Raw genomic sequence first — 23,840 nt, 5'->3', positions numbered from 1 at the left:
TCAATGTTAGCCTTCTACTATACACAGTACTGTAAAAACAGCAGGACTAGGTTTGACATGATTATTTTTACACAAGTTCATCTTTTAGGCCACATTTAAACTATAATGCCTTTAGTTTCACATGTTCCCTATAGGCATCTTTCTTTCGCACCGTTTTAAAGAGAGAGCCAGTAAATTCCTGACAGAGGGCCGAATGGCATGGTAATTGGTTCAGTGTCCAGCATTGTTAGCAGTCCTTATAGACTGTGGATGCGTCATGTATTATTGGGAGGTTAAATATCCTGTCCTGTAAATAGTTTGAGTGTTTTTAATTATTTGTTTCCATGAGCCCCAGGACCTCTCTGTGAGTGACTGTCTCTGTTGTGGCAGTGAGTCATTGTGTCCTGGTCTGAACTTGTGAATTATATACAGCATTCCTGGCATCGGGCACAATTAGTATCAACATGGGATATGTTATCATATCTGACGTTGTACCAGTTATGACAGATACTATTACAAAAAGCCATTTCTGGTGCACAGTGAAGAGTAAATGTCCCGATGCTGTATATGGGTTGCACACGTTTTTACAGCTTTTTCCTTTTAGGACTTCTCATGTATTTATTTTTTTTCCTTCAGAATATTTTTTTCTTTTTTAATATTTTACCTAAAATCTAAAAAAAAAACCAGCCTCCACACAATTTGTGGGTCAGGGTTGAGGTGCTCTCTCTCTCTCTCTCTCTCTCTCTCTCTCTCTCTCTCTCTGAATGAACCCCCTTATTTTGCACCCTGTGTATATCTTTCCTTTTTACACAACCACACTTTGATCACACTCAACACCTAAACAGTTCTCAAGCCAGAAACAAATGGTTGCGAAATTCCTGGCACTTGATTGAACAGACTGTCCAGGGTTTGAGTCTCTTCGCATGTCCCTGTTTTTCCAGCTCATCTGTTGAAAGGAGCTGAACACAGAGAGCGCTGCAGCGAGGAACCCCCTGTGAGTGAGTGAGCGAGTGTCTGACCTGGAGCCATGGCTGCATTCAGACAGGAGAGCGTGGACGAGTACTACGAGATGGGAGAGGAGCTGGGCAGGTGACAGAACACTTTCAAAGGCTTTAAAAGGCTTCTTTTTACCTTGAAGATAATATTCTCTGAAGTCCCTTGTATCCCCAGGTGCCCGTACATACATAAGTCACAGCTGCATTTCGACATATTTAAAGAGAATAGCATACCTGATTTTTGTCGAGGGCATGCAATTATAGTATCTAAATCAGGGGATCTGGCTGTCACACTAACATTTTTACAAACCGAAACCGACATATGCATACAATTCCAAACAGAGCGATACCGAAAAAAAAGATCAAACCCAACCGGAAGCAAATCTGTTGTTCTTGTACGATGAAAAAGTGTTGTGTGGCTCAACACAAAGCCAGCGGCATTTTCAGGAGCTCATCAATCTGCTGTTAATAGACGGTTCATATTAACATCCCTTCATAATTAATAGAGTAACATGAATCAACAGTTATGACAAGACGTACATGATTGATTGTGACTGCCCTCAGTAGAGATATCCTCCTCTTCATACTTAGTCCTGTGCTAGTACTAGCAGACACACGCAAACACTCCACCTGCGTACCCCATTAAATGACTCTGTGTAGACCGCCTAACAAACGTAATAATGATGCCAAACTGACTAAAAAAGTCAAATGCAAAAGTATTGAAAGAAAATAAAAGGTTAGTGGAGGCCCTGAACCATTGTGAAGCTGGAAAAGAAGTGAAGGGATGCTGCGGACAGGTAGCTGGAAGCGGCTTTAATGAGATGCTTCTGTGAGCCGGTCAGTTTATATTTAAGGGAGCTTCATTTACTGTGCATGTGTTGAAATGAGTTGTATTTGCCTGATTACTTTGTTGCTACGTTGTCGGCATATTGATCAAATTCAAGTGGAAGGGCCTTATCCATGCAGTCCTATGTATTCTAGTACCAGGCTGTAATAAACCAGCACACTAATTGAGAACTCTGCGTGTGTTTTTGGGGAGCTGGTGGCAGGCCTGAGTTCCAGCTTTAGTTTTTTGCTGACCTAAATCTAGGTTACATTTTAAATTAGAAGTGATTCCTCATCAGAAACTATTTCAAATGCTGCCAAACATCTGTCACTTTAAATAATTGCAATTTCAAAAACCACAAGCTGCAGTTCTACTCAGATGTGAGTTGCTTGTGATTCAGCCCCTTACAAATGGCCACGTGGACAATGGGGGTACCAGCAAAATAATAAATACAATGTAATGTCTCTTAATACATTATTGAATTATCTCTACGTTGTGTCTAATTGCATAACACACTGGTGTGAGCGATGCAGTAACACTGCATTGAGCTTATTTGTCACAGTATAAAACAAAATGTAAAAAAACGACACATGTGTAATAATGGTGTGCCCCGACCCCTTCGCTCTACAAATGCAGCTCAGTTTTTCAGTTTCGGTTTTACCGAAAACTGACTGAAAGTCCAAAACAGCTGAAAGAGTTGAAAAAAACTGAACTGATCATAACGACTTGCATCTGTAGTTCAAAACCAGGTAGATCAGTATTGGAGAAACAGAACCAAGAATGATTACTACATGCAACATAAACTAGTGAGGGAAATATAATAAGTAGAATTACATTTGAAGAAGAAGAAAGAGAACAGATTTTGAAGGTCTTCTGATCGTCTGATCTCGGTACAGTTAGTGACAAACTGGTGCACTAATCAAATCCAAGGAGACTGGCGCTGGGTGTGGACTGCATCTTGTTTGCATGTAACTATAGCATTGTTGCTGACTGATCAGGGGTATAATCTATGCAGCACATTCCATTGATTAAACAGAGCTTGGCAATTGGAGACAGATGACATTAATAATTTAGCTCTGTCACAATGGTTTTTAAGCTCAAAAGAACAGTCTGTACACTTACTCAGATTAGTACCTTTATATGGACAAACCCTCTTTTTCGGTCTGCTGTGAGGTATGACATCACCCTTTGACTATGTGTTTATTCCCTGTCTCTGGCATGCACTTGGCTGAGGATCTGAAGGTTGTGTTTCGAAAGAGTAAACAGGTTATGTAATGGGATCCAAGGTCAGTTTAAAAGGATCCTTTTGGTGCCCAGTCTGGTTCTAATTAGATTTTCCAGCATAACAAGCATGGAAGTGACGTGCATCCTCTGCCATGGCTGAAAATAGAGTAACATGAAAAACTGATCTGTCCACTATCCACATCTAAACATTTAAGTTTGATAACAGACATCCTTCGGATGAGAAATAAAACCGAGGTCCTGTTGTAAGTGCAGCAGCAGCGGTTGTTGATGCATAGTTCACCCCCTAGTCTCTATAAGTCACTTTGGATAAAAGCGTCTGCTAAATGACTAATTAATAATAATATATCCCCAGAAAGTTTTCTAAAGAATGTCCTTACCAAGTTTCCAAACAAGCGGTTGTCTATGCAAAAGGCTTGAAACCCGCACTAGCTCTGCACACAGTCCTGCATTTCAGTGCTTCCCTTGTTTGGGTGTATTATTGAACTTACCGAGTTCAAGGAGTTTGAATGATCAAGCCCCTGATAAAACTGCTGTGAACTGATCCCTCTTATCACAGCATGCAAAACACCTGAGTCTGTACCATTAAATCGTGTCTCCTGATCAATTCAGTAATATTCTTAATACAGGATTGTTATGGTGCCTAGGACTGAGTGCCAGGCTGTTTAAAACCATGTAAACATATCTAGGTCATTTGATCTATAACCCCTTTATCATTTCTCGGCTTCTGTCCACAGCGGTCAGTTTGCCATCGTTCGGAAGTGCCGTGAGAGGAGCACAGGAAACGAGTACGCAGGCAAGTTCATCAAGAAGCGCCGCCTGTCCTCGAGCCGGCGCGGAGTGAGCCGGGAGGAGATCGAGCGCGAGGTGAACATCCTGCGGGAGATCCAGCACCCCAACATCATCACGCTGCACGACATCTTCGAGAACAAGACCGACGTCATTCTGATCCTGGAGCTGGTGTCCGGGGGCGAGCTCTTCGACTTCCTGGCTGAGAAAGAGTCCCTGACGGAGGAGGAAGCCACACAGTTCCTGAAGCAGATCCTCGACGGAGTCCACTACCTGCATTCCAAGAGCATCGCGCACTTCGACCTCAAGGTGAGAGCCCCCCGCGCAGCCCTTGGGGGTTCATCTTCTCCTGCTGGGGAGCCTGGCCAGGGAACCAGCTTGATACTTTTATTTCCACTAAATCATTTTTAATTATGTAGAAAAGGAATTATGGCGTTGGCTCCCTCGTGTTAACCTTTTAACTGTTCTCCTGGTAGTATACTGTGAGTTTGTTTAGGATCCTAAATACATAAACAGTGGAAAAGCCACACCATAAGCAAACACTCCAATAAAGCAAGGAGATGACAAACGTTCCATACAAGGTAAACACTGGCTGACCTGCTGCCAGATCTTTACATACCGCGTTCAGACGAAGTCGTTGGAAACTACAAGAACAGGAAAATGTATTTTTAGTCTTTTTTTCTTACTGCTTTATGCATGTCTTCTTTAGCCTGAAAACATCATGCTGCTGGATAAGAATGTCGCCAGTCCCCGAATCAAGCTCATCGACTTTGGGATTGCGCACCAGATCACGGCTGGCAACGAGTTTAAAAACATTTTCGGAACCCCAGAGTTTGTGGGTAAGTCCTTGTTCTCTTAATAAATAAGAACCTGGCTGTTTTATGTTTTATACTGTATTATAAAAAGGCTTTAATTCCACACTTGCTCATGAGACTCCTCAGTTGTATTTGGAGTGATGATTGTACCGGACCACTTGCTTATATATGTGAAAGATTTGAACGAGTCGCTGCAGTGGTAGAATGACACAGGTTGGTGTGTTTTGTTTCCACTAATCTTCATCACACCATTCTGCAGCTCCAGAGATTGTGAACTATGAGCCTCTGGGATTAGAAGCAGACATGTGGTGAGTTTATTGAAGCTTTTAAATGAAATGATTTATCTCAGAACTCACTTTCCTTTCATCTAGATCACTTGCCCCTATTTTTCCATATAATTATCAAAAAACTGAAAAAAATTGTAATGTGTGACATTTTGAAATCTACTTCTGGTACTTTATTTTATTACATGATTTTAAATAAAAGATCTAAATTATATTATATAGTTTATTTTTTTTTTTTTATTATGTCTCAATCCTAAAATTCAAAGTGATACAAAACCTTTGGCCATAGCTGTAGAAAAGTGTAAATCCTATATTGTCTTGCCTCTAAGCACAAGGCCACAACGCCTCTCTATACAAAGTCTGATCTGACAGTCTCCAAATCATTACTGTTCTGCAGATCTAATTATTATCTTTACTCAAGTGTGTGTCTGGTCTTGTTGGCACTCCCCAGAGTTTCCTTCGTTGGGTTTAAGTGCATGTGATTTTTCTAATTGTTTTTCACATTAGTGTAAATGTATGTATGTATGTGTGTGTGTGTTGCATTGTTAATGTATATGTTTGTGTGTGTTGCATTGTAAAGGTATATGTATGTTCTCAAGCTGCTGCAGTGTAAAGCAGGATTTTGACAGGTTTCTTTCTATTTCCTTGTAGGAGTATTGGAGTGATTACCTATATCCTGTAAGTATTAACTAACATCCCTGAGCCTTGGGTACAAACATCAGAGCCCTATAGATTCTCAATTCCCAGTCGATCACACTTTGCAAATCAGTTTACATTGTTACTGTAGTAATGTTGAGCAAATTAAATCAGGTTTTTATTAGCGGGCGTCTTAACCACAATGCAGACGAGCCGGGCTCGCCTGCATTCGTGGTTATAGAGCTTTTAACCTCCTCTCACCGAAACAGAATCAGTGACGACACTGCACACACTGACCGCTACATTAGTTTATAAAGATCTTCATGTATAACGCTCAAAATGAACAACATTTGCCCTTTATAATAGAGCGTGGCCAAAAATGGTTTTGTGTTGTAACTGAGTGGCTTCTCCTTGTTGTTTCAGGCTGAGCGGTGCCTCCCCCTTCCTGGGGGAAACAAAGCAGGAGACCCTGACTAACATCTCTGCTGTGAACTACGACTTCGATGAGGAATACTTTGTGCACACCAGCGAGCTGGCCAAGGACTTCATCCGCAGACTGCTGGTCAAGGACCCCAAGTAAGGAGCCGACTGGGGCCAGAACACTCGTATAATGTGTAGAACAAAAAATGTATAGAATATTTCAGCACATGCACACTGTAGGGGGTGTATCAAGATCTGCAGATCATAATGTGTGTGTAAAACTTAAATCACTGATTGTTCTTTGCATGTGGATGAGTAGAGAACTTTATAGTGCTGTCAATACAACCAATAAACGGATCATAAATGATACATCAGAATGAGATCTGTCTTTACACACCTATGTGGAGCTTCAGCCGCCACCCCCAAGACTCAAAATCTGCTTTAAAATGATATTTCATTGCCATATTTTTTCAGGAAGAGAATGACAATTGAGGACAGTCTACAGCATCCATGGATTAAGGTGAGGTTTACATCATACCTCGAACTTCAAGTGTCTTCAACAGTTGAGTTTTACAGTCAACTCTGCATAAAGCACTGCCTGCTTTATTAGGGTCCTCATTCAATAAGTGGATACATTAAGCACCTATCGTGTGCATCTGTCTGTCACGCTGTACACAGTGAACACGATGACTGCCTTGAATCATCATTTATCATAATGAAAAGGAATTGCTTTTGAAAAAAAATCCTGAATTGCTAAAGTGGTTTAAATGACCTGTCTTCTTTCAAAACTCTGATTTTCCATTTTCAAAACTAGGAAATTCGTTGGTAAGCCTAGTAAATAATGAGCTAAGCAGGAAAGAGAATAGAGAATGATGTAACCTAATATGTCGTGGGTCATCTTGTGCAGTTTGGGGGTGAGGACCGCAAAGCCGAGTTATATCTGATCAAACTATGTGAAACTATTTCTGTTATAATAAGAGTTAACACAAACAGAGATTGCAGTCTGGACTGTACACAGGATGCTCAGGGTGTAATTGAATTTATAACAGAGGTAATAGGTGTCTGAAAAATAAATTATAATGATATAATCTCTCTCTCTCTCTCTCTCTCTCTCTCTCTCTCTCTCTCTCTCTCTCTCTCTCTCTCTCTCTCTCTCTCTCTCTCTCTCTCTCTCTCACTCTCTGCGCAGGTGATCAAGCGACGGAACGTGCGCAAGGAGGACAGTGACAAGAAGCCGGAGAGGCGCAGGCTCAAGACCACACGGCTGAAGGAATACACCATCAAGTCTCACTCCAGCATGCCTCCCAACAACACCTACGTGAACTTCGAGCGCTTCTCCAAGGTGCTAGAGGAGATCGCAGTGGCCGAAGACGGGCTGCGAGAGCTGGAGCGGAACAAGTTGTCCTGCCAGGAAGACATCGCTGCCCTGCTGTCCATCTACGAGGAGAAGGAAAGCTGGTACAAGGAGGAGAACGAGAGCATTGAGGGGGATCTGGGGCAGATCAGGCTGGAGCTGCAGCGCACAGAGGCCCAGAGGAGACAGAGCCAGGAGGAGGTGCGAGCGGCCCTGCTCTCCGCCAACGCACTCAAGAGGCGCTTCGGCCGCCTGGAGAACAGATTCGAGGTGCTGGCCGAGCAGGTGGCCTCCGAGATGAAGTGGGTAGAGGAGCTGGTGCTCTCCATCGAGCAGGAGAAGAGGCAGGGCACAAGCATGCGCTGAGAGTGACCGTTTTAAATAGATATGCACTCTCTCTCACACCCACACACACACACACACACACACACGCATGCATGCACCTGCAACACAGCAGTGCTCCTGTTTATATAGTGCACAAGGAGTTGAGAATGCCGCTCTTATTGTTATGTAGACGCAGAACCCTATGCAGTAGAATCGCAAAGTTACGAACCAAACCAAACTTGAAACAGGACTCCTGCTGGGAATTGTGAATCCAGTCCACATATATGAAATCATTGGGAATATTGCAGTCTTCAGACTTCATTCCTGGTGCGTTCTTAACTTTGAGGTTCTATTGCAAAGCTAAAATGTTGCCTTCAGGTGGATTTCATGTTAAGTTGTATTTTATTTTACTGTAACATGTTTCTGTGTCCTCTGGTAAGCTGTTGCAGAGTCAGAAACATCTGAAATATTACTGTAAAGTCTTTTTTTTTTTTTTTTTAACTTGTGTGTTGCCTGAAAACGGCATGTGAATGCAGGGTTACATGTTTTTGGCGTTCTACATATTTCTAAATGTTTTCAGTCGTTAGGTGTTTGTGGGGAGTGGAAACTCTATTCCAAAAAAGTACTTCTCTGTTTTTTTGTAATGGTTTTCCTACAGGGGTTATTGTTGAGCTACTGACAAGTTTAGTTTTAAATAGGATCTCTTATCCCATATTGTATCCTTACAGCAGATCCTGATAATACGCTTACAGCTTCTATTTTAAAGAATAGTTAATAATGATGTAACAAGTCAGGATTTAGCATTTCTTCACTGTTGGGGTGAAGCTAAGTGCCTGGGAGACGGAGGGTTAGAAGGGCGTTTACTACTTGTGTTTTGTTGTTTTTATGGTAGATGCAATGATTCTTAGGTTATGTGGTGGAATGTTGAGCACATTGGAACGCGGTGCTGGAATTGGGTTTGTGGTGGAATGTTGGAACGCGGTGCTGGAATTGGGTTTGTGGTGGAATGTTGAGCACATTGGAACGCGGTGCTGGAATTGGGTTTGTGGTGGAATGTTGAGCACATTGGAACGCGGTGCTGGAATTGGGTTTGTGGTGGAATGTTGAGCACATTGGAACGCGGTGCTGGAATTGGGTTTGTGGTGGAATGTTGAGCACATTGGAACGCGGTGCTGGAATTGGGTTTGTTTTAATGAGTGTTTCTGACCTTAATGTGTGAATTCATCCTCTCTGTGGTGGGATAGCCCAAATAGCATGTGCCAATGCTTGAATTATTTTGAGCGTTAATGTGATTAAAGTCTATACTGTGCAGGTCCCTGGGATTGTAGCATTGATAACCAGGTGGTCCGTGTGCATAGTTCTAGCTGTACCCTTACTGTCACTGCTTTAATAATGCTGTTTGCTACTGTGATACCAGCTCCTGATAACCTGGCTCTGTTACATTAGCAACATATTTAGGATGAAGTAGACATTGGGGTACTTTGAGCTGCTGATGCCCGAATCTTTAAAAACAAGTTACTCAACCACTTCACAGCTGAAGTTCAATCCTAGGAAAAAAGAAATGCAGTCATTAGTGTCATTAATAACAAGACTGAGGATGTGCAAAATTAATCAAAATGTTATTAAACCGTGCATATTGCCAAACATAATGGTGGGAGGAAATGTCGCTCCTATGTGAGGTGATGAGTGAAGTAAAGCAAAGCTGGGTGAGCAGTGAAAGTGTTTTATAAGAATGCACGGCGCAGACTCCGTGTATGAGCTCTTTACAGCTGTATTAATAGCATGATGATGATTGTGGGGACCGCACACAGCACATCGTTTCAGTGGCACTGAACTGCTCTTGCTGTTACAGTGTGGACTTGCTGCTGATCAGTGGTGTTTTAACAGAACTCATGTGTTTGTGTTGTAGAATGGGTTCACGGTTTCTTTTTTTATGTCTTAATACAATTCAAACACTAATTTGGGGTTAATTAAAATGAATTGCATAACCTTAAACAATCACCAAACATGCATTGTAACAGTGTGGTTGCACAGTCCTACAGTATTCTAGACCTACTTGTGTTTGTAAGAAGTGCCATTGGAGGGGGGATTTCTGGGTGTCTTTTCCCAAAATAAAAGACTTCTGAAGAGTGGAGTTAAGATCTGATGGTGGCTTGGATTAGTTTTGCAGCCAGAGAACAGACAGTTCTTCTTCTTAGGTTTTATCCAGCGCAGCTGACAGCAATAAACGGGCATAAAAAAATAAGCTAACATTAATGGCATTAAGGTGTATTTAAACATTGCTGTAGAGGAACAGTACTGGGAATGAAAGGGTTAATAACACCTATGAATAATACTAATATGGAAAAGCCTTAGCAATGTTTCCAAGTGTGTTGATATTTGCCAAGCAGTATAGTTTATGTTTATATATATATTTTTCATTGACACAGTCTGGAAGAAAAGTGTGGTGCTCTTGCAATAAGAATTGTTATTCAGATAATGTGATTGTATTCCAGTCCCCATATCTTGTGCAGTCAGTTGAAAGCTGCTTTTGCACGTGACAGAGCGTAGCGAGGACTGGCGGGTATGTGGATGGTGATCTGCAAAGGAGCGCACTGTCTCCAGCGGGTTTGTAATGTTTTTAAGTACTGTAGAACTGAAAGCCATGCAAAACAGCAATGCTGCGCACATTGTGATTAACCCCGGATTTCTGGAAGAAATGCCAAATGATATGCATGAACTTCACTCAGCTTTTTTGGAAACGTCTCTTGATCTGCTGCCTTGTTGTTTTTGAAAACTTCTACATCATTCCTTTTGTAAAACCTTTTCTACCATTCCTTTGTTCAAGACAATATTTGTCATTTTCATTTATTTGCAAATTAGTGTATGCTCATATGCTTGTTTAAGAATACTGTTATATTTATGCTTTTTTTTTTAAAGTATAGCCTAGGTATTGAATCCCAAAGTTTTTACAAATAAAATGAACACAAAACGAAAGTTGTGGTATTTTGATTTGCATGAGCAGCGATTCCCTGCTGAATCTAGCATGTGAAATGACCTATCAAAGGGGTCAACCGCAATATTTCAGATTACTTCATAGAACAGAAGTAACAAGAATTTGATACACAAGAGTGTGGCACCAGACAAGTTAATTTTTGCAAATATACCCTATGCTAATAGCATTCCATAGTAAATATTTTATTTAGCAAAGTCCAATCTTATACATCTGGGATCATTTCAGTAAAAATAATACTTTGCAGCAACAATATACCTATATACGCCAGAGCAATATTGGATTGAAAAAGGCTGAAGATGATTATATATATATATATATATATATATATATATATATAAATTATTCAAGTAGAATGACCCAGACCTGAAGGAGATAGCCATCCGCAAACAGTTTTTACAGGTTTTTTATAACTACATTTATGATTTTCATTCTAGTAATAATAATAATAATAATAAGATTGATCATTCTTAACACCACAATTCCGCAATATCAAATGGTAAGAAAAATATTTCAGATTTTCAATATCTCAGAAAAGGCCAAACTGTACTTTATAGATGGGTTTACAGACCCTGATTAGAACTTGGGAGGTAAGGTAGTCGACAACTCTGTGCAACTTGCCATTTGACTTCAGGATCCTTTCAAATTCCCAATGAAGTTGTGGGTTTGAGCTGAACTTCTAAACACTAGTTACAAATTGCAATACAGATAATCCCATAGCCCCGCATCTTCTGAGCTAGTCATTTCTAGCCATGGGTATGATTATTCAGTTTACCAGCAGCAGGTGAAGTATATTAAGATCTCCAGCCCATCTCTGACGCATTATATTTATTACATTATTGAGTCAGTTTCATCGCACTTCAATATCAAGATTTATGTACAACATATTGAGAAGTAAGAGGATCAATCTTTTAATCTCACGTTTGTATTTGTTTTGCTGGCAATGCACAGAAGTACACTCGATGATGCTGGCGCTTACTAATAAAAATACATTTTGGCTAATCTAGTCTGTGGCAGGCAACTTGAACTGAGGAGCTGCTCCTGAACTCAGCCACCTTAACAGAATACACAGACTTAAAATAATACAACACAATATTTGAGAACTTGCAATAAGAACCACAGACTGATAGCATGCACCATACAAAGAGAAGGGCACACAATGTGAAGCTGCTCTCTGATTACTAGCAGCGAGATTGCTGTATGGAGCGCTGGGTGAGCGAGGCCCCCTGCTGTACGATACAGGAATAGACTCTGTCCTCCCTCCACTCTGCCGCGGAGATGGTCAGGCAGCTGCTCACACTGAAGGTGCCATCAGACTCCCTGGAGGGCCGGCTGGGCGGGACTTCGCTGGTCACTGCTGTCTCATTGGCTGTCCAGCTGATGTCAACGAGAGCCCCGGACAGCTTGCTCACCAGGCAAACCAGAGTGGCTGTGCCTTTAGAGAGCTCTTCTTCTGAAGGTTGAAAGACCACCACTGAAGGTGCAGGGAGCTGATGGGCTGGGGGGAGAGCAACAAAACAATCCTATCAATTATAGAGCACTGGTTGAAAATCTGCACTAGGCTTCAGATAGCCAAACGCGTTCAACTGCTAGAGGTGACATATTAGAACATTTATATCCTTTATATACTTACCTGCATGAAAACATCTGGGGGTGAGCATTTCAATTTGCGGTCAGTATTCAGTGATATAGAAACAATAGGCACTGATGTGTGAAAATGTTAGACCACTTTGTGCTCTAATTAGGCATCTTAAACAACTTCTAAAAAGTCTTATTCATTTTACCATTTGTGGCTCTGTGTTCCTTGTCTCTTACTATTTTATATTTTTGCATGTGTGACCTATTAAAGTCTTCAATTAAATAGAAATTAGACAGACACTAATTTGGCTACTTTGAAAAATGTTCCAAGATTCTCAGTTACAGTGATTTGATTTCTTATGCACAACGAAACCACAGCTACACTGGGGTGTTCTATTACATCTGTACACCACTGTGTTGAATACAAATAAACCCTACTTGTAAGAGACTGTGGATTTGTGCTCCAGTATGATTTACTTCACACACTAGTATAGAAATGTGTAAAGCGATTGTAACACAGCAATGCCCTCATTTTGTTCACTATGTAGGTCTCAATGTGCAGGTTGAAAGAAACATATCAGTAACTCCACTCATTACATCTCTGTTTGGAAGCCTTGCTCTCTGACTGTGTGGCACTTTCTCGGTTGTTTCACCTGGAGAGTGACATTGTCCCCACCCTCCAGGGTGTCAGTATCCAATCAGCTGCTTCCCCCGAATGACTGACATGCTTTCAGCCAGTAACGTGACACTGCTGGGGTGAAATGACCTAGGAAGTAAAGCAGTAGCAGACTTCCTGTAAGGCAAGCGAACCGAAAACTCTTGAACCCATGCAGTAGAAGATGTTTTCAAATGAAAATACATATTGCATAACATTTATTTCATTCAAAACAGCACGTTTGAGATCTACATAATAGTTTGGGTGTGGACATGCAGCTTTATTTTTTGGGACCAGTTTGTGGAGAGATATTTTAGCTGAAATGTGTTACATGCTGGTTTTATTTTTCATTACACCTTTACCTGATATGCGTAAAAAAAGAAAGATGAATTAATTCAAATTAGAACAGTAGATCTTGCATTATCTCACCTGTTACTATCAGCTTGGTGCCCTGAGTGAATATGTATTGACCCCTTCTCGTCTCCTCCTCTCCCTTCAAATCCCTAAGATTGGCATGCCTGGAATACACAGACATGGTGAATCACAGGACCTCAAGATCTGTCTGGAGTATTTGAAATATTTATGGGTGAGCTTTTTTTAAACCCTGTTCCTTAAAGAGGCTATGGAGTACACTTGGTATGTTTTAGCATGACATAGCCTGGCATTGGTCTTGTGAACCCGCTAAAAGACATGAGTGGAATCCCTATTACCAGATGTTCCCAGCCTTCATTTTTTGCTTAGCAAGTTAACAGCAGAGTAATTTATTAGGTTGTGTTCGCGCCATTCAGTAATATTACATACAGTTTGTTTCTGGGTTGCTCCGGTGTCAATGGATTGATGAAATAAAAATGTCCTGTTTTTTTTACTCTGGAAATCAACCCCAATCCCCTAGAGGGCGCCACTAACACATGACATGAGCAGGTTGTAGATGAGTGCGGTGAGAAAGGCTGAGAGCAATCGCACCTCCACACAGACTGCACAATGCTTCTGTGCTCAAACTGTACTCAGAATCCTCCTGCAATATCTTTCCTTTAAGCAAAAATAAATATTTCCTTTATGTTATAAATCCCTTTCTTTAATTTTAAGGCCAATGAAAGATACATATTGCAATTTCTTCAGTCCTAATGTTAATTTAAGAAACACCGACCGACCAAACAAAAAATCTTAATCTAAAGGAATAAATAACAAATTCAACCTCGAACCGCTTTTTTTAATGAATAAAAATAACACATTTCCAACAATAAGGCTCGTCCCTTGTTAGCGCACCATTCTCTCCCCTACTAGGGGGATATATTTTAAAAGCAGAGAATCTGTTTTCCGTTCCCAGTGTTTAATATCGTACTACTTCGCCTGGATATTCCATGCATTAAATGTGTGTAAAAAAGTGCATCCTGCCTTCTGTTCTCTCTGTGCTAAATTTGCAGTCGTATCTTGGGTTAACTTTTTCAATACCATTTTCTAGGCTGAAGAGATTTAATTATTTTACCCAGTCCTCATAGCTCATGTCATTGAGTCCTGGGATCAGCCTAGCTGCCCTTCTCTGTACCCTTCTCGAGTGCAATGGTGTCTTTTTTGTAGTGAGGTGACCGAAACTGCACACAGTATTCTAGGTGGGGTCTAAGAGCATTGTATAATCTTAGTATAACCTCTACACTTGTATTCCACGCTTTTTGCATTATAGACTGACATTCATTTGCATTTTTAATTGCCTCACCGCACTGGCGAGATACTTTTAATGATGACTCCACTACAGTATAACCCAGAGATCCTTTTCAAAGTCCTCGTCCCCAATCTCCACCACATTCATTCACCACGGTCTCTTCTGTAAAAGAAAAACACAAGACGAGAGTTGTTGCTGGATCTGTGCAGAAAGACGGGCCAGCGACGAGCCATCTGAGAGAATTCGAATAACACATTTAGGATTTAAATCAGCCAAACTCTAACCCTAATGCTAAAAGCAACGTCTTGAAAAGAACGCTTCCTGTGTTTGAAAGAACCTATTCCACTGGCCCGTCTTTCTTCGTCAGGTAAAGAGCGCAGCCCTTCTTTCTGCACCAGGTATAGCGCGACTCGTCTTTCTGCACCAGGTATAGCGCGACTCGTCTTTCTGCACCAGGTATAGCGCGACTCGTCTTTCTGCACCAGGTATAGCGCGACTCGTCTTTCTGCACCAGGTATAGCGCGACTCGTCTTTCTGCACCAGGTATAGCGCGACTCGTCTTTCTGCACCAGGTATAGCGCGACTCGTCTTTCTGCACCAGGTAGAGCGCGACCCGTCCTTCTGTAGTTCTGCCGAGGTTCCTATTAGAATTATGTGACCCATATTCAATTAATCTAAACAGTAGCTGATCTAGAAACCACCAGAATTACTTCAAAGTGAACAGCCTTCTGGTGGCCAATAGGAGCGTCACAGTGTCTCTCTGTGTCACAGAGACTTTCTCTTTGAATATTATCCTCCACGTAGCCTCCGGTTTACACGATGCTCCCACAATGTTGTGTGAATTATAAGACACTCTGTATAAGTGTCCTATGTGTTTCAATGTTGAGAAAACCATGTCTGTAAAATATTAAAACCACCAAGGAGGGTAATACTTGCATGATTTACATACAACTCCACTTACACCCACAGATGCACCTGTACTTGTACAATCCAGCTCTACTTACACCCACATGTTTGTGATCTGCCTTCAGTTCAAATAAGAACACATATCTATATTTACACATAAACGTGTCCTTGGCTTATATTAGTGATAGTAAGCAATACGTGTGTTCTGTACACTACACCGTGTTTTTGTAATGATTAACAATCCAGATGAATACTTACACCTGATCCAGACTGCAACCCAGAACCACAGCCACAGTGTGCGCCTCATTTCCAGCAGCTTCCCTCTTCCCAGCACACACACACACTCAAGCTGTTCAGCACATCGCGAATATGAAGAGATGCAAATTAGTTTTCACCAGTTACACAATCTGAATACAGAAAAAAACACGCTGCTGAACCGCTGACCCGTGATCAATCTCATTGCAAGCGACAAAACCGCGTCGTTTCTATCTGATTTATACTATGTTAAAACTGTTTTAATTGCATATTTCATATGGTTTAATACATCACTAATAGATATTGTTTATATGGCAGGAATTCTGTTTCCAAAGTAGTTTTTATATTATGAGCAATATATTTATTTCATGAATGTATCAGTATTTATAAAAATCGCTTTCTAAAACTTTGAAACAATATTTTACTATTTTTTTTTTGTTTTGTTTTGCCAATGACAAGTTTCATATTTATATATCCAAACTTAAAAAAATCATATTGGATAAATCACAGTACATTGGTTTTATTTCACAGTAAATATACAGTTACATATTTAGATCATTACATTTAAATCATCTCTTTGTATAGTTTAGTTATAAGGCGAATATATTTGCTATTTATGTTGATAAATATAATACAAAAAATATAAATAGCAAATATATTTGCCTTATAAAAATAGAGGGAGCTTAACACCATACAATACAACTAATTCACAATCTGAGCAATAGATTGAACATGTTTTCCACATAAAATAGTAAAATGGTAGTAAACTTTTGAATTTGCATTTTTGGAGTTTTGCAAAACAATTGCTGAATAAATAATTGTAAACATTTAGTTCTTGTAACATTTTTCCTCATCCACAAAAGCAGAGCTTTTGCTACAAAAGATTTTTCCTAAAATTCTTTGTTTTTGAGAATTTACTCAAAATTGTACATTTTCATTGTGCTGTGTAAACGTTTGACTACACCGTGTGTGTGCGTGTGCCTGTGCGTGTAATACCCTTACCTTTCTGTAATAGAAATCAAGAATGATGAAAAGGAACATAAAAAGATTAACAAGCCATTTTATTGATACACTCGTCGCTACTGAGAATGTGTTTTGTGAGGAGTTAACAGTGCATTGCAGCCTGGTTGTTTTCCATACATATCTAAATCAGTTAAAACCAGTACTGTGATCTAGAAAACAGGAAAGATCTGTTAACAGTTTTTACAGTCCATGAACCAGCTGCAGTGCGGGTGAAAACGGCTTATTATAACAGTAATATAATAACCAATACGGCTTCACTCAAAAAAACAGATCTTGTCATTGATATTTCAATTGTCACATTTATTCTGTAAATCCTTTCCACTGCAAGGTGTGAGATTGTAACTCACAGACAGTGAAACATCCTTCTAGAAATAAACTAACAACCATATTCAGAAAAAAATGCACTGGTGTGTTTTTCACAGTGAGAAAGAACGCAGGTGAGATTTAACACTGGAGTGTTGTTTCTGAATGGAACTCCTTAACTTTGAATATGCAGATATTTACAATAGCATGCTAATGGTGCATACAGTGTAACACCCACACAGGCACATTCCCTTCTGTAACAGGGGTGTGCTGATCCATGAGAGAAGAGCAGGCATGTGCTTGCAGGTAGCACTATTATTCTGTGCGTTTCACGCCCATGGTCCACTTCTGATTATGTGACCTACAACACAGGAAGTGACTAGGTACCAGGAAGCAACAGATTAATTTTGCAGTATTTCAAATCTGTAATATATATATATATATATATATATATATATATATATATGAAACTCATTCAAATGATTCCATATATCTGAGGACCATGTCATAGCTCCCAATTTCCATCAACTACAGTTTGAATCAATAAAAGAAAAAGAACATAACAACATTGGTTAATTTAAAATGATACAATTTGCAACTTGAATTAAGAACCCAGTAATGAATGGAGTGCACTTACAATCATACACTGATAATGACAAGCTTTTTTACATCAGCCAAACTGTGCTCTTACATAGAAGTTTTATTTAGCAGGGTTTGCAATGACTCTCGCGGGTCTGTGTTTACAAAACTCTGTTGTTGGTTCTCGCAGGGAAAGGGTCTTTTGCATCTGCAATCCTGCAATGAACTTAGCTCTGGATAGCACAGCAGCAATGTAAAACAATGCATTTTGAACTTAGCTCTGGATAGCACAGCAGCAATGTAAAACAATGCATTTTGAACTTAGCTCTGGATAGCACAGCAGCAATGTAAAACAATGCATTTTGAACTTAGCTCTGGATAGCACAGCAGCAATGTAAAACCATGCATTTTGAACTTAGCTCTGGATAGCACAGCAGCAATGTAAAACAATGCATTTTGAACTTAGCTCTGGATAGCACAGCAGCAATGTAAAACAATGCATTTTGAACTTAGCTCTGGATAGCACAGCAGCAATGTAAAACAATGCATTTTGAACTTAGCTCTGGATAGCACAGCAGCAATGTAAAACCATGCATTTTGAACTTAGCTCTGGATAGCACAGCAGCAATGTAAAACAATGCATTTTGAACTTAGCTCTGGATAGCACAGCAGCAATGTAAAACAATGCATTTTGAACTTAGCTCTGGATAGCACAGCAGCAATGTAAAACAATGCATTTTGAACTTAGCTCTGGATAGCACAGCAGCAATGTAAAACAATGCATTTTGGAGCACTTTGAAACTAAATACAAAAACACTGCTCAAATGAAAAAAAAAAAACTAAATTCTGGAGAAAAACAGAAATTGCATCGATTAACCCGCGGTTTTTCCCTTATCCTGAAATAAACTCCAACATTTGCCTTGCTATCATACTTTCATTTTGACTGACCTTTTAAACAGAAAGTGAAACGACTTGGCCGCCACATACGCAGTAGTTAAACGCTTGCACACAAGACTAACAGGACCATCCAAGCATTCAAGAAAAACAGACAAGATGATCAAATACGTCAAAGCTCAAGGTTCGTGCATGTGCCGAAAAGAAGATTCTACCGCTTCTGATCCAGCAGAAGAATCTATTGTTATTGACCTCGATAAAAACGAGGCAAAAATAGCTGAAAACGCGAGGGCCGCCGCTAAGGAGATTCTAGAGGATGCACTGGAGAAAAATATGTATGGCACAGACCAACCTATCCAGTTTGGATATACTTGTGGCGACCTTGTTGACCCTTACAAGTTCTGTGCTATGCCCACAAAAGATGTCATATCAAATATGTTAGGAAAATTGGACAAAGTGAAATTTAAGAAAGAAATTGCGTCATCGTGCGACTGTGATTACGCCTATGTTTTTCCTACTGATAAAGAATGTATCGTGTACTTGTGTAAGCAGTTCTGGCAGGCTCCAACCAACCTCGAAAAGGATTCACAGCCCGGGACCCTCATCCACGAGGTGTCGCACTTCTTGGGAACAAAAGACATCACTTATGAGGGACTGTACGTCGAGGTCCATGAAGTTAGTGAGAGGCTGTTTGGAATATCAAATGCTATAACTATACGTGGAGCAGAAGCAACTCAACACGCTGCTATCGAGGCAGGGCAGATGAACGCCAACAGCCTTGAGTATGAATACGAGACTGTGCTGAATCACGAAGGGTCATATTTAAATGGAAGCTATAAGTGTTGTGGTGAAACCAAAAGGAATTCTGTTTGTCAAAGGCGAGACACAGGGCACTATCATTTACACAAGAGTTTCGGTAAACCAAAAGGCATTTTTTAAATGCTTTGTAATAGTATTTTGCCATTTATTTCAGTTTCTTTGTGTAACTGCAACCATATGGATATCGTCTCCATTCTAAAGCGACACCAGTTGTGTGCTAGTTCTGAAGAGACCAAATGCATCCCATAAATACACGATAATTAATTGTGGAAACTGTCGATGTTTTGTTTTTACAGTCAGATTTTACTTTTAAAAGTTTTAAATTTGCCATTGAGATGAAATTTAAAGGATTTGCTACCTTAAATAAAAGTAGAAAGGGTACACATGTAGAAATAAGCGTGGTGGTGTCATGCGCATGTAGGCTTTCTTCTGTTTGAAACACTGACAATCACCGAGGCATGCTGCTATGAACCTAGCTGACTCTAAACATTTTTCAAGTATGTGATAAAATAAAGACAACTAGAATAGCTACACAATGTGATAGTCAGGCACCCTGCGACCAGGTATCGTGTCCAGGTACTGAATGCACTAGCTGGCGCTGGCATTAACTCTAAACAGGCACTTTTCTTATCTGTGTTACAGGGCCTGATGGTAAAAGAAAGTAACGGCTCCTGAACTCCGGCCGGGTCAAAGCAGTATTTTAGTAACTGCAATAAGACCCATACCGAAAGAATGGAAACATCATGCAACGGCAAGAAGACTAGAGCTGATGACTGTAATTTGATGCTATTTTAAATGCAATTGGAAAGTTTTAAAACGTTCTATATTCCAGCTTTAACTGAATAATTTGTATATCTTTTTACTGTTTAGTACTGATTTTTTTGTTACAAAAAATGTATGCCCAATTAAAACATTTGATTCCTTTTATTATACAGTAATACATTTGAATTTGTTTAACTCTGTGCTGAGATTTTACAGAAGGCTCCTGTGCTATGAGTAACGACCCTACAGCAACCTTCAGAAATATCTATGGCTACAAAAACTCCAACAGCAGATGGGTCATCTCCACACCATGCTCCCCACGGGCCACATAACAGCACCCTCTGTGTCACAGGCAGAGGGGGCTGGGCAGCAACCATGGGGCATGCAGCTCCACTCAGCCTGCTGTGTAACTCCAGCGGGATGAGTGGAGTCACCCAGCTGTGTGCGGGCATGGGAGCCCGTCAGCACACGCAGGATTGCTGGATTGAAGTGCTGTGCACCGGCTTCCATCATATACAGGGTTTGCAGTTTTGTTCAGTGGCTTTCAGCACCCCCACTATAAAAATGGTTCCAGTGCCACTAAGCACACGGGTGCTTCTTTCTCACTCTTATGATACACACTCTTGTACTTTATCTTTTATCTACTGACAAGCTGCCACACTTTTCTCTGGATTCTTTTCAAAACTCTCCTGCTCACAATCCCGAGTACCTCCTCAACCTGCTGACCCGCTACATCCCAGCTCACAAGCTGAGGTCCTCCGACTCTGGCCTGCTTGTTATCCCCAAGCAAAAGTGCACCACACTCGGAGAGCGCTCGTTTAGCTTCATGGCTCCGACTCTTTGGAACTCTCTCCCAGCTTTGGTGTGTGATGCTCCCACCGTCACTCGCTTAAATCAGCTCTCAAGACCTACCTGTTCTCTCTTGCTTTCCATGCTCACCTGGATGCCCCCATAGTGATTGTATATATATATATATATATATATAGCCCACAAAAGTATTTGGGCAGTTTAAAAAAATGAGAAAAAACACAAAGAAAGTGATTTCTATAATTTCTAATTGTTCTATTGAAAGATAGAAATTAAAGCAGAGATTCAGCTTTATGATAAAACAACAAATTATTACATAACATGCATAACATGAAAAATAACATGCAAAAATTAATTTCATAATCGTGAGGTGTTCTTCTCCATCTGCACACTACTGTAGTCCACTCTAGTGAATAACAGTTTAAACAGAGGTATGAGTCTGTGTGTTTCTTCCTGTAGTGCACCCTTATCCGTGTGCTGAAGTCCATGCTCCACAGTAATACACGGCTACATCACTCCACTCTACACTGCGAATCACTAGCTGGTAGGTGAGCGGGTCCTTCGCCCCGGCAGTGAAGCGCTCGGAGGAGAATCCGGAGCCGTAGTTAGCGGCTGAGCTGTTGGTGTGGTAATGACTGAGAACAAACTGAGGCGCATCCCCAGGGCTCTGCTTGTACCAGCTCACAAGCTCACCGCTGTCCCTCTCAATGCTGCAGTCCAGGACGGCTGTCTGTCCCGGGCTGAGAGACAGGCTTCGGGCTGCAGCCTTCAGCACTGTCACAGACAGAGCCCCTGCAGGAACAACAGCTTTATTATATACCATGTCAGTGGGGAGAGGGTTCAAGACACTGTGCTGAGGCTCTAGGCTATATCTTGGTAACTTCTTTTGCAATCAGTCCGCTATAGGAAGCAGTATTGATGGGCCTCCTTTCATTTGTAAAGAGTCTCTAATGAAAAGTGGACTAAATAGGTTTTTTCACCTTTAATAAAACTACCATAGAACTGAGCTTGCCTAGTTCCACATATTATTTGTATTTATTTAATATGTACCAAATTGCCTTTGGCAATTTTTCTAATTTTACACTGATCCAGATTTGAAATTCGGAGGCGATGCTCTCCCCTCAATAAACACATTCAAATGTTATTAAAAAACAATTCAACTGAGATTGGCTGCAGCTGTGTCACAGAATAACAAGAGACAGGAACAAACTGGAGAATTTCACAAAGCAGAGAATTGCTGATTTTTTTAAATGTCATTCACCAGACAAATACTTGTGTGGAGTTTATTACTTTCATGGTTTAATTGTGTTTTTTTTCTGGTAAAAACTCTGCACTAGACATGGAATCAGTTAAAATTCTGCCTTTCTTACAGTTTTATAGTTGAGTTCTTGAAGTTATTATGAGCAAAAACACATTGATCTCAATCTCAGCAGAAATACTTACAGCTCAGCCAGACTGCAAGACAACAGCAGCGCACTCCCTCTATCTTCCTCATTGCTTTTACTGTCCTCCTTCACAGCAGATAATGTGGGAAGAGAGAGTCAAACAGACACACAAGCTGCCAGCCAGATATTGAAATGCACGATTACAGCATGTTAGCCAATCAGACTGTGAATACAGGGGAAGCGCAATTCCCTTCACCACACAACAAACACATGGAACCACACAAGTTGCAAATTAGTTACAGCAGCTGTTGCAATTGTGGACCAACAGTGCCACCTTCTGGTAGAAATAAGAATTTATACATGAATGCTGTTGGATAACATTTTTATATAACTTCCGAATAGCATAAGCTACTTCTATAGTCTTTTAAATTCAGTTTTGCTTTACCCTGCGGCCATATAAGGGAGCGTACTATAATATCGGAGTATGTATAAGATTGTTAACACTGATCTGTTTTTTAAAATTGGAACCATTATAATTGGATTATGCGTGTTCAAATGGACGTGCCTCTCGCACACACAGTAGAATATATAAAAATATGAAAGAATTGACAACATTATAATTCTGTATACATGAGCATGACACATCCTTTTCAGGTAGGCTGTACTCTATAATGCCTATGTATATTGATAATGTTGTTTTCTGTTTATCAATATCTCTAAGTATTTCTAGTGATTGATAAAAGTTGGTTATATATTCTGGATGTGATGCTGTTTGTTCTCTCTCTCTCTCTATATATATATAGTAATTGAAAGTGAAGTACTTTTAATAATAAAGTATCTAGTTAAACAGTAACATTCAATACCTCAATTATTGAATGAGAATCACCCTTCAGGGTGTTAGTGCATGCGTGTGTTAAACTCAGTGCTGAGGCACATGTTCTGTTGCATAAAGAGGAAGAGAGAAACTAACAGATGGTTCAAATGCAGACCAACAGGAAATATACTGTTACTGTCTGCCAACGGCATTACCTTATTGCTTTAGCAGATGCATTCAGAGAACTAAAGATTTCATCACAAGCTGTCCTACTGAACCCTGTCTCAGTCTCTGTGACCGAAGGAAATAGGAGAACTGGTAACTGCTACAAATCTCTGGAAAACATTGTCGTTCAAGCAGAATTTCATGGTACTGTTTACTTCCCTGAATTGTCTCAGCCTCACGCATTGGAGCAAACTGTCTGCTTGCTGAGAACCTGTCATGGGCCAGATTTAAACAGAGAGTCTGTCATTTTCTATTTAAATTGTAGTTTGATCGATGTTATTTAATAATGGGGCTGTATTGTCATTTTAACAATTCAACGGTCATTTTTTGGGGGATGTAGGATTAAATATTTATTTTAATAAAGAATAGCCCAGAAGTAAAATCTTTTTATTTATTTTTACGGTCCTTTTAAACAGGCAAGTAATTTGTGTTTTAAATCTTGTTTTTCTAGATTTTTGTTCTAGCTTTTTATAAGAAGAAAATTGTTTTGTGTGGAATAATTAAGCATTTATTAGACTA

At 40.2% G+C, this 23,840-nt stretch overlaps 2 protein-coding genes and 2 gene segments (V, D, J or C); 2 read left to right on the top strand and 2 right to left on the bottom strand.

Annotated features, from left to right (window-relative positions):
- Positions 1 to 10,640, top strand: part of LOC131721036 (death-associated protein kinase 3-like) — an 11,735-nt gene extending 1,095 nt beyond the window's left edge. For both annotated transcript variants that reach the window (XM_059013988.1, XM_059013989.1), the window contains 8 exons: positions 921 to 1,068; positions 3,780 to 4,140; positions 4,541 to 4,670; positions 4,906 to 4,954; positions 5,582 to 5,608; positions 5,990 to 6,142; positions 6,461 to 6,506; positions 7,176 to 10,640. In XM_059013988.1, the coding sequence (XP_058869971.1) occupies positions 1,007 to 1,068; positions 3,780 to 4,140; positions 4,541 to 4,670; positions 4,906 to 4,954; positions 5,582 to 5,608; positions 5,990 to 6,142; positions 6,461 to 6,506; positions 7,176 to 7,706 (1,359 nt within the window). In that variant the 5' untranslated portion in view covers positions 921 to 1,006 and the 3' untranslated portion in view covers positions 7,707 to 10,640. The remainder of the gene's footprint in view (positions 1 to 920; positions 1,069 to 3,779; positions 4,141 to 4,540; positions 4,671 to 4,905; positions 4,955 to 5,581; positions 5,609 to 5,989; positions 6,143 to 6,460; positions 6,507 to 7,175) is intronic.
- A 687-nt stretch (positions 10,641 to 11,327) lies between these two features.
- On the bottom strand, positions 11,328 to 15,859 carry LOC117966336 (Ig lambda chain C region-like). The segment is given in 3 exon segments: positions 11,328 to 12,154; positions 13,319 to 13,407; positions 15,716 to 15,859. Coding segments are annotated over 3 exon segments (453 nt in total).
- Positions 15,860 to 18,568: 2,709 nt separating this feature from the next.
- On the top strand, positions 18,569 to 20,255 carry LOC117966335 (uncharacterized). The gene is made up of 2 exons (XM_034912230.2): positions 18,569 to 19,425; positions 19,971 to 20,255. The coding sequence occupies exons 1-2, from the start codon at positions 18,669 to 18,671 to the stop codon at positions 19,991 to 19,993; spliced, it is 780 nt and encodes a 259-aa protein (XP_034768121.2). The 5' UTR covers positions 18,569 to 18,668; the 3' UTR covers positions 19,994 to 20,255.
- An 894-nt stretch (positions 20,256 to 21,149) lies between these two features.
- LOC131696770 (immunoglobulin kappa variable 3-11-like) lies at positions 21,150 to 23,757 on the bottom strand. The segment is given in 2 exon segments: positions 21,150 to 21,689; positions 22,341 to 23,757. Coding segments are annotated over 2 exon segments (378 nt in total).
- Between the last annotated feature and the right edge of the window lie 83 nt (positions 23,758 to 23,840).

The sequence above is a fragment of the Acipenser ruthenus genome, chromosome 47 (genome assembly GCF_902713425.1).
Source record: "Acipenser ruthenus chromosome 47, fAciRut3.2 maternal haplotype, whole genome shotgun sequence".
NCBI lineage: Eukaryota > Metazoa > Chordata > Actinopteri > Acipenseriformes > Acipenseridae > Acipenser > Acipenser ruthenus.
This window is presented reverse-complemented; position numbering and strand designations above follow the sequence as displayed.

Coding starts and splice junctions, on each gene's coding strand:
- LOC117966335 (XM_034912230.2), top strand. CDS start 18,669: ATGATCAAATACGTCAAAGCTCAAGGTTCGTGCATGTGCCGAAAAGAA. Junction 19,426..19,970: donor TCATTTACACAAGAGTTTCG/GTAAACCAAAAG, acceptor TCTGTGTTACAG/GGCCTGATGGTAAAAGAAAG.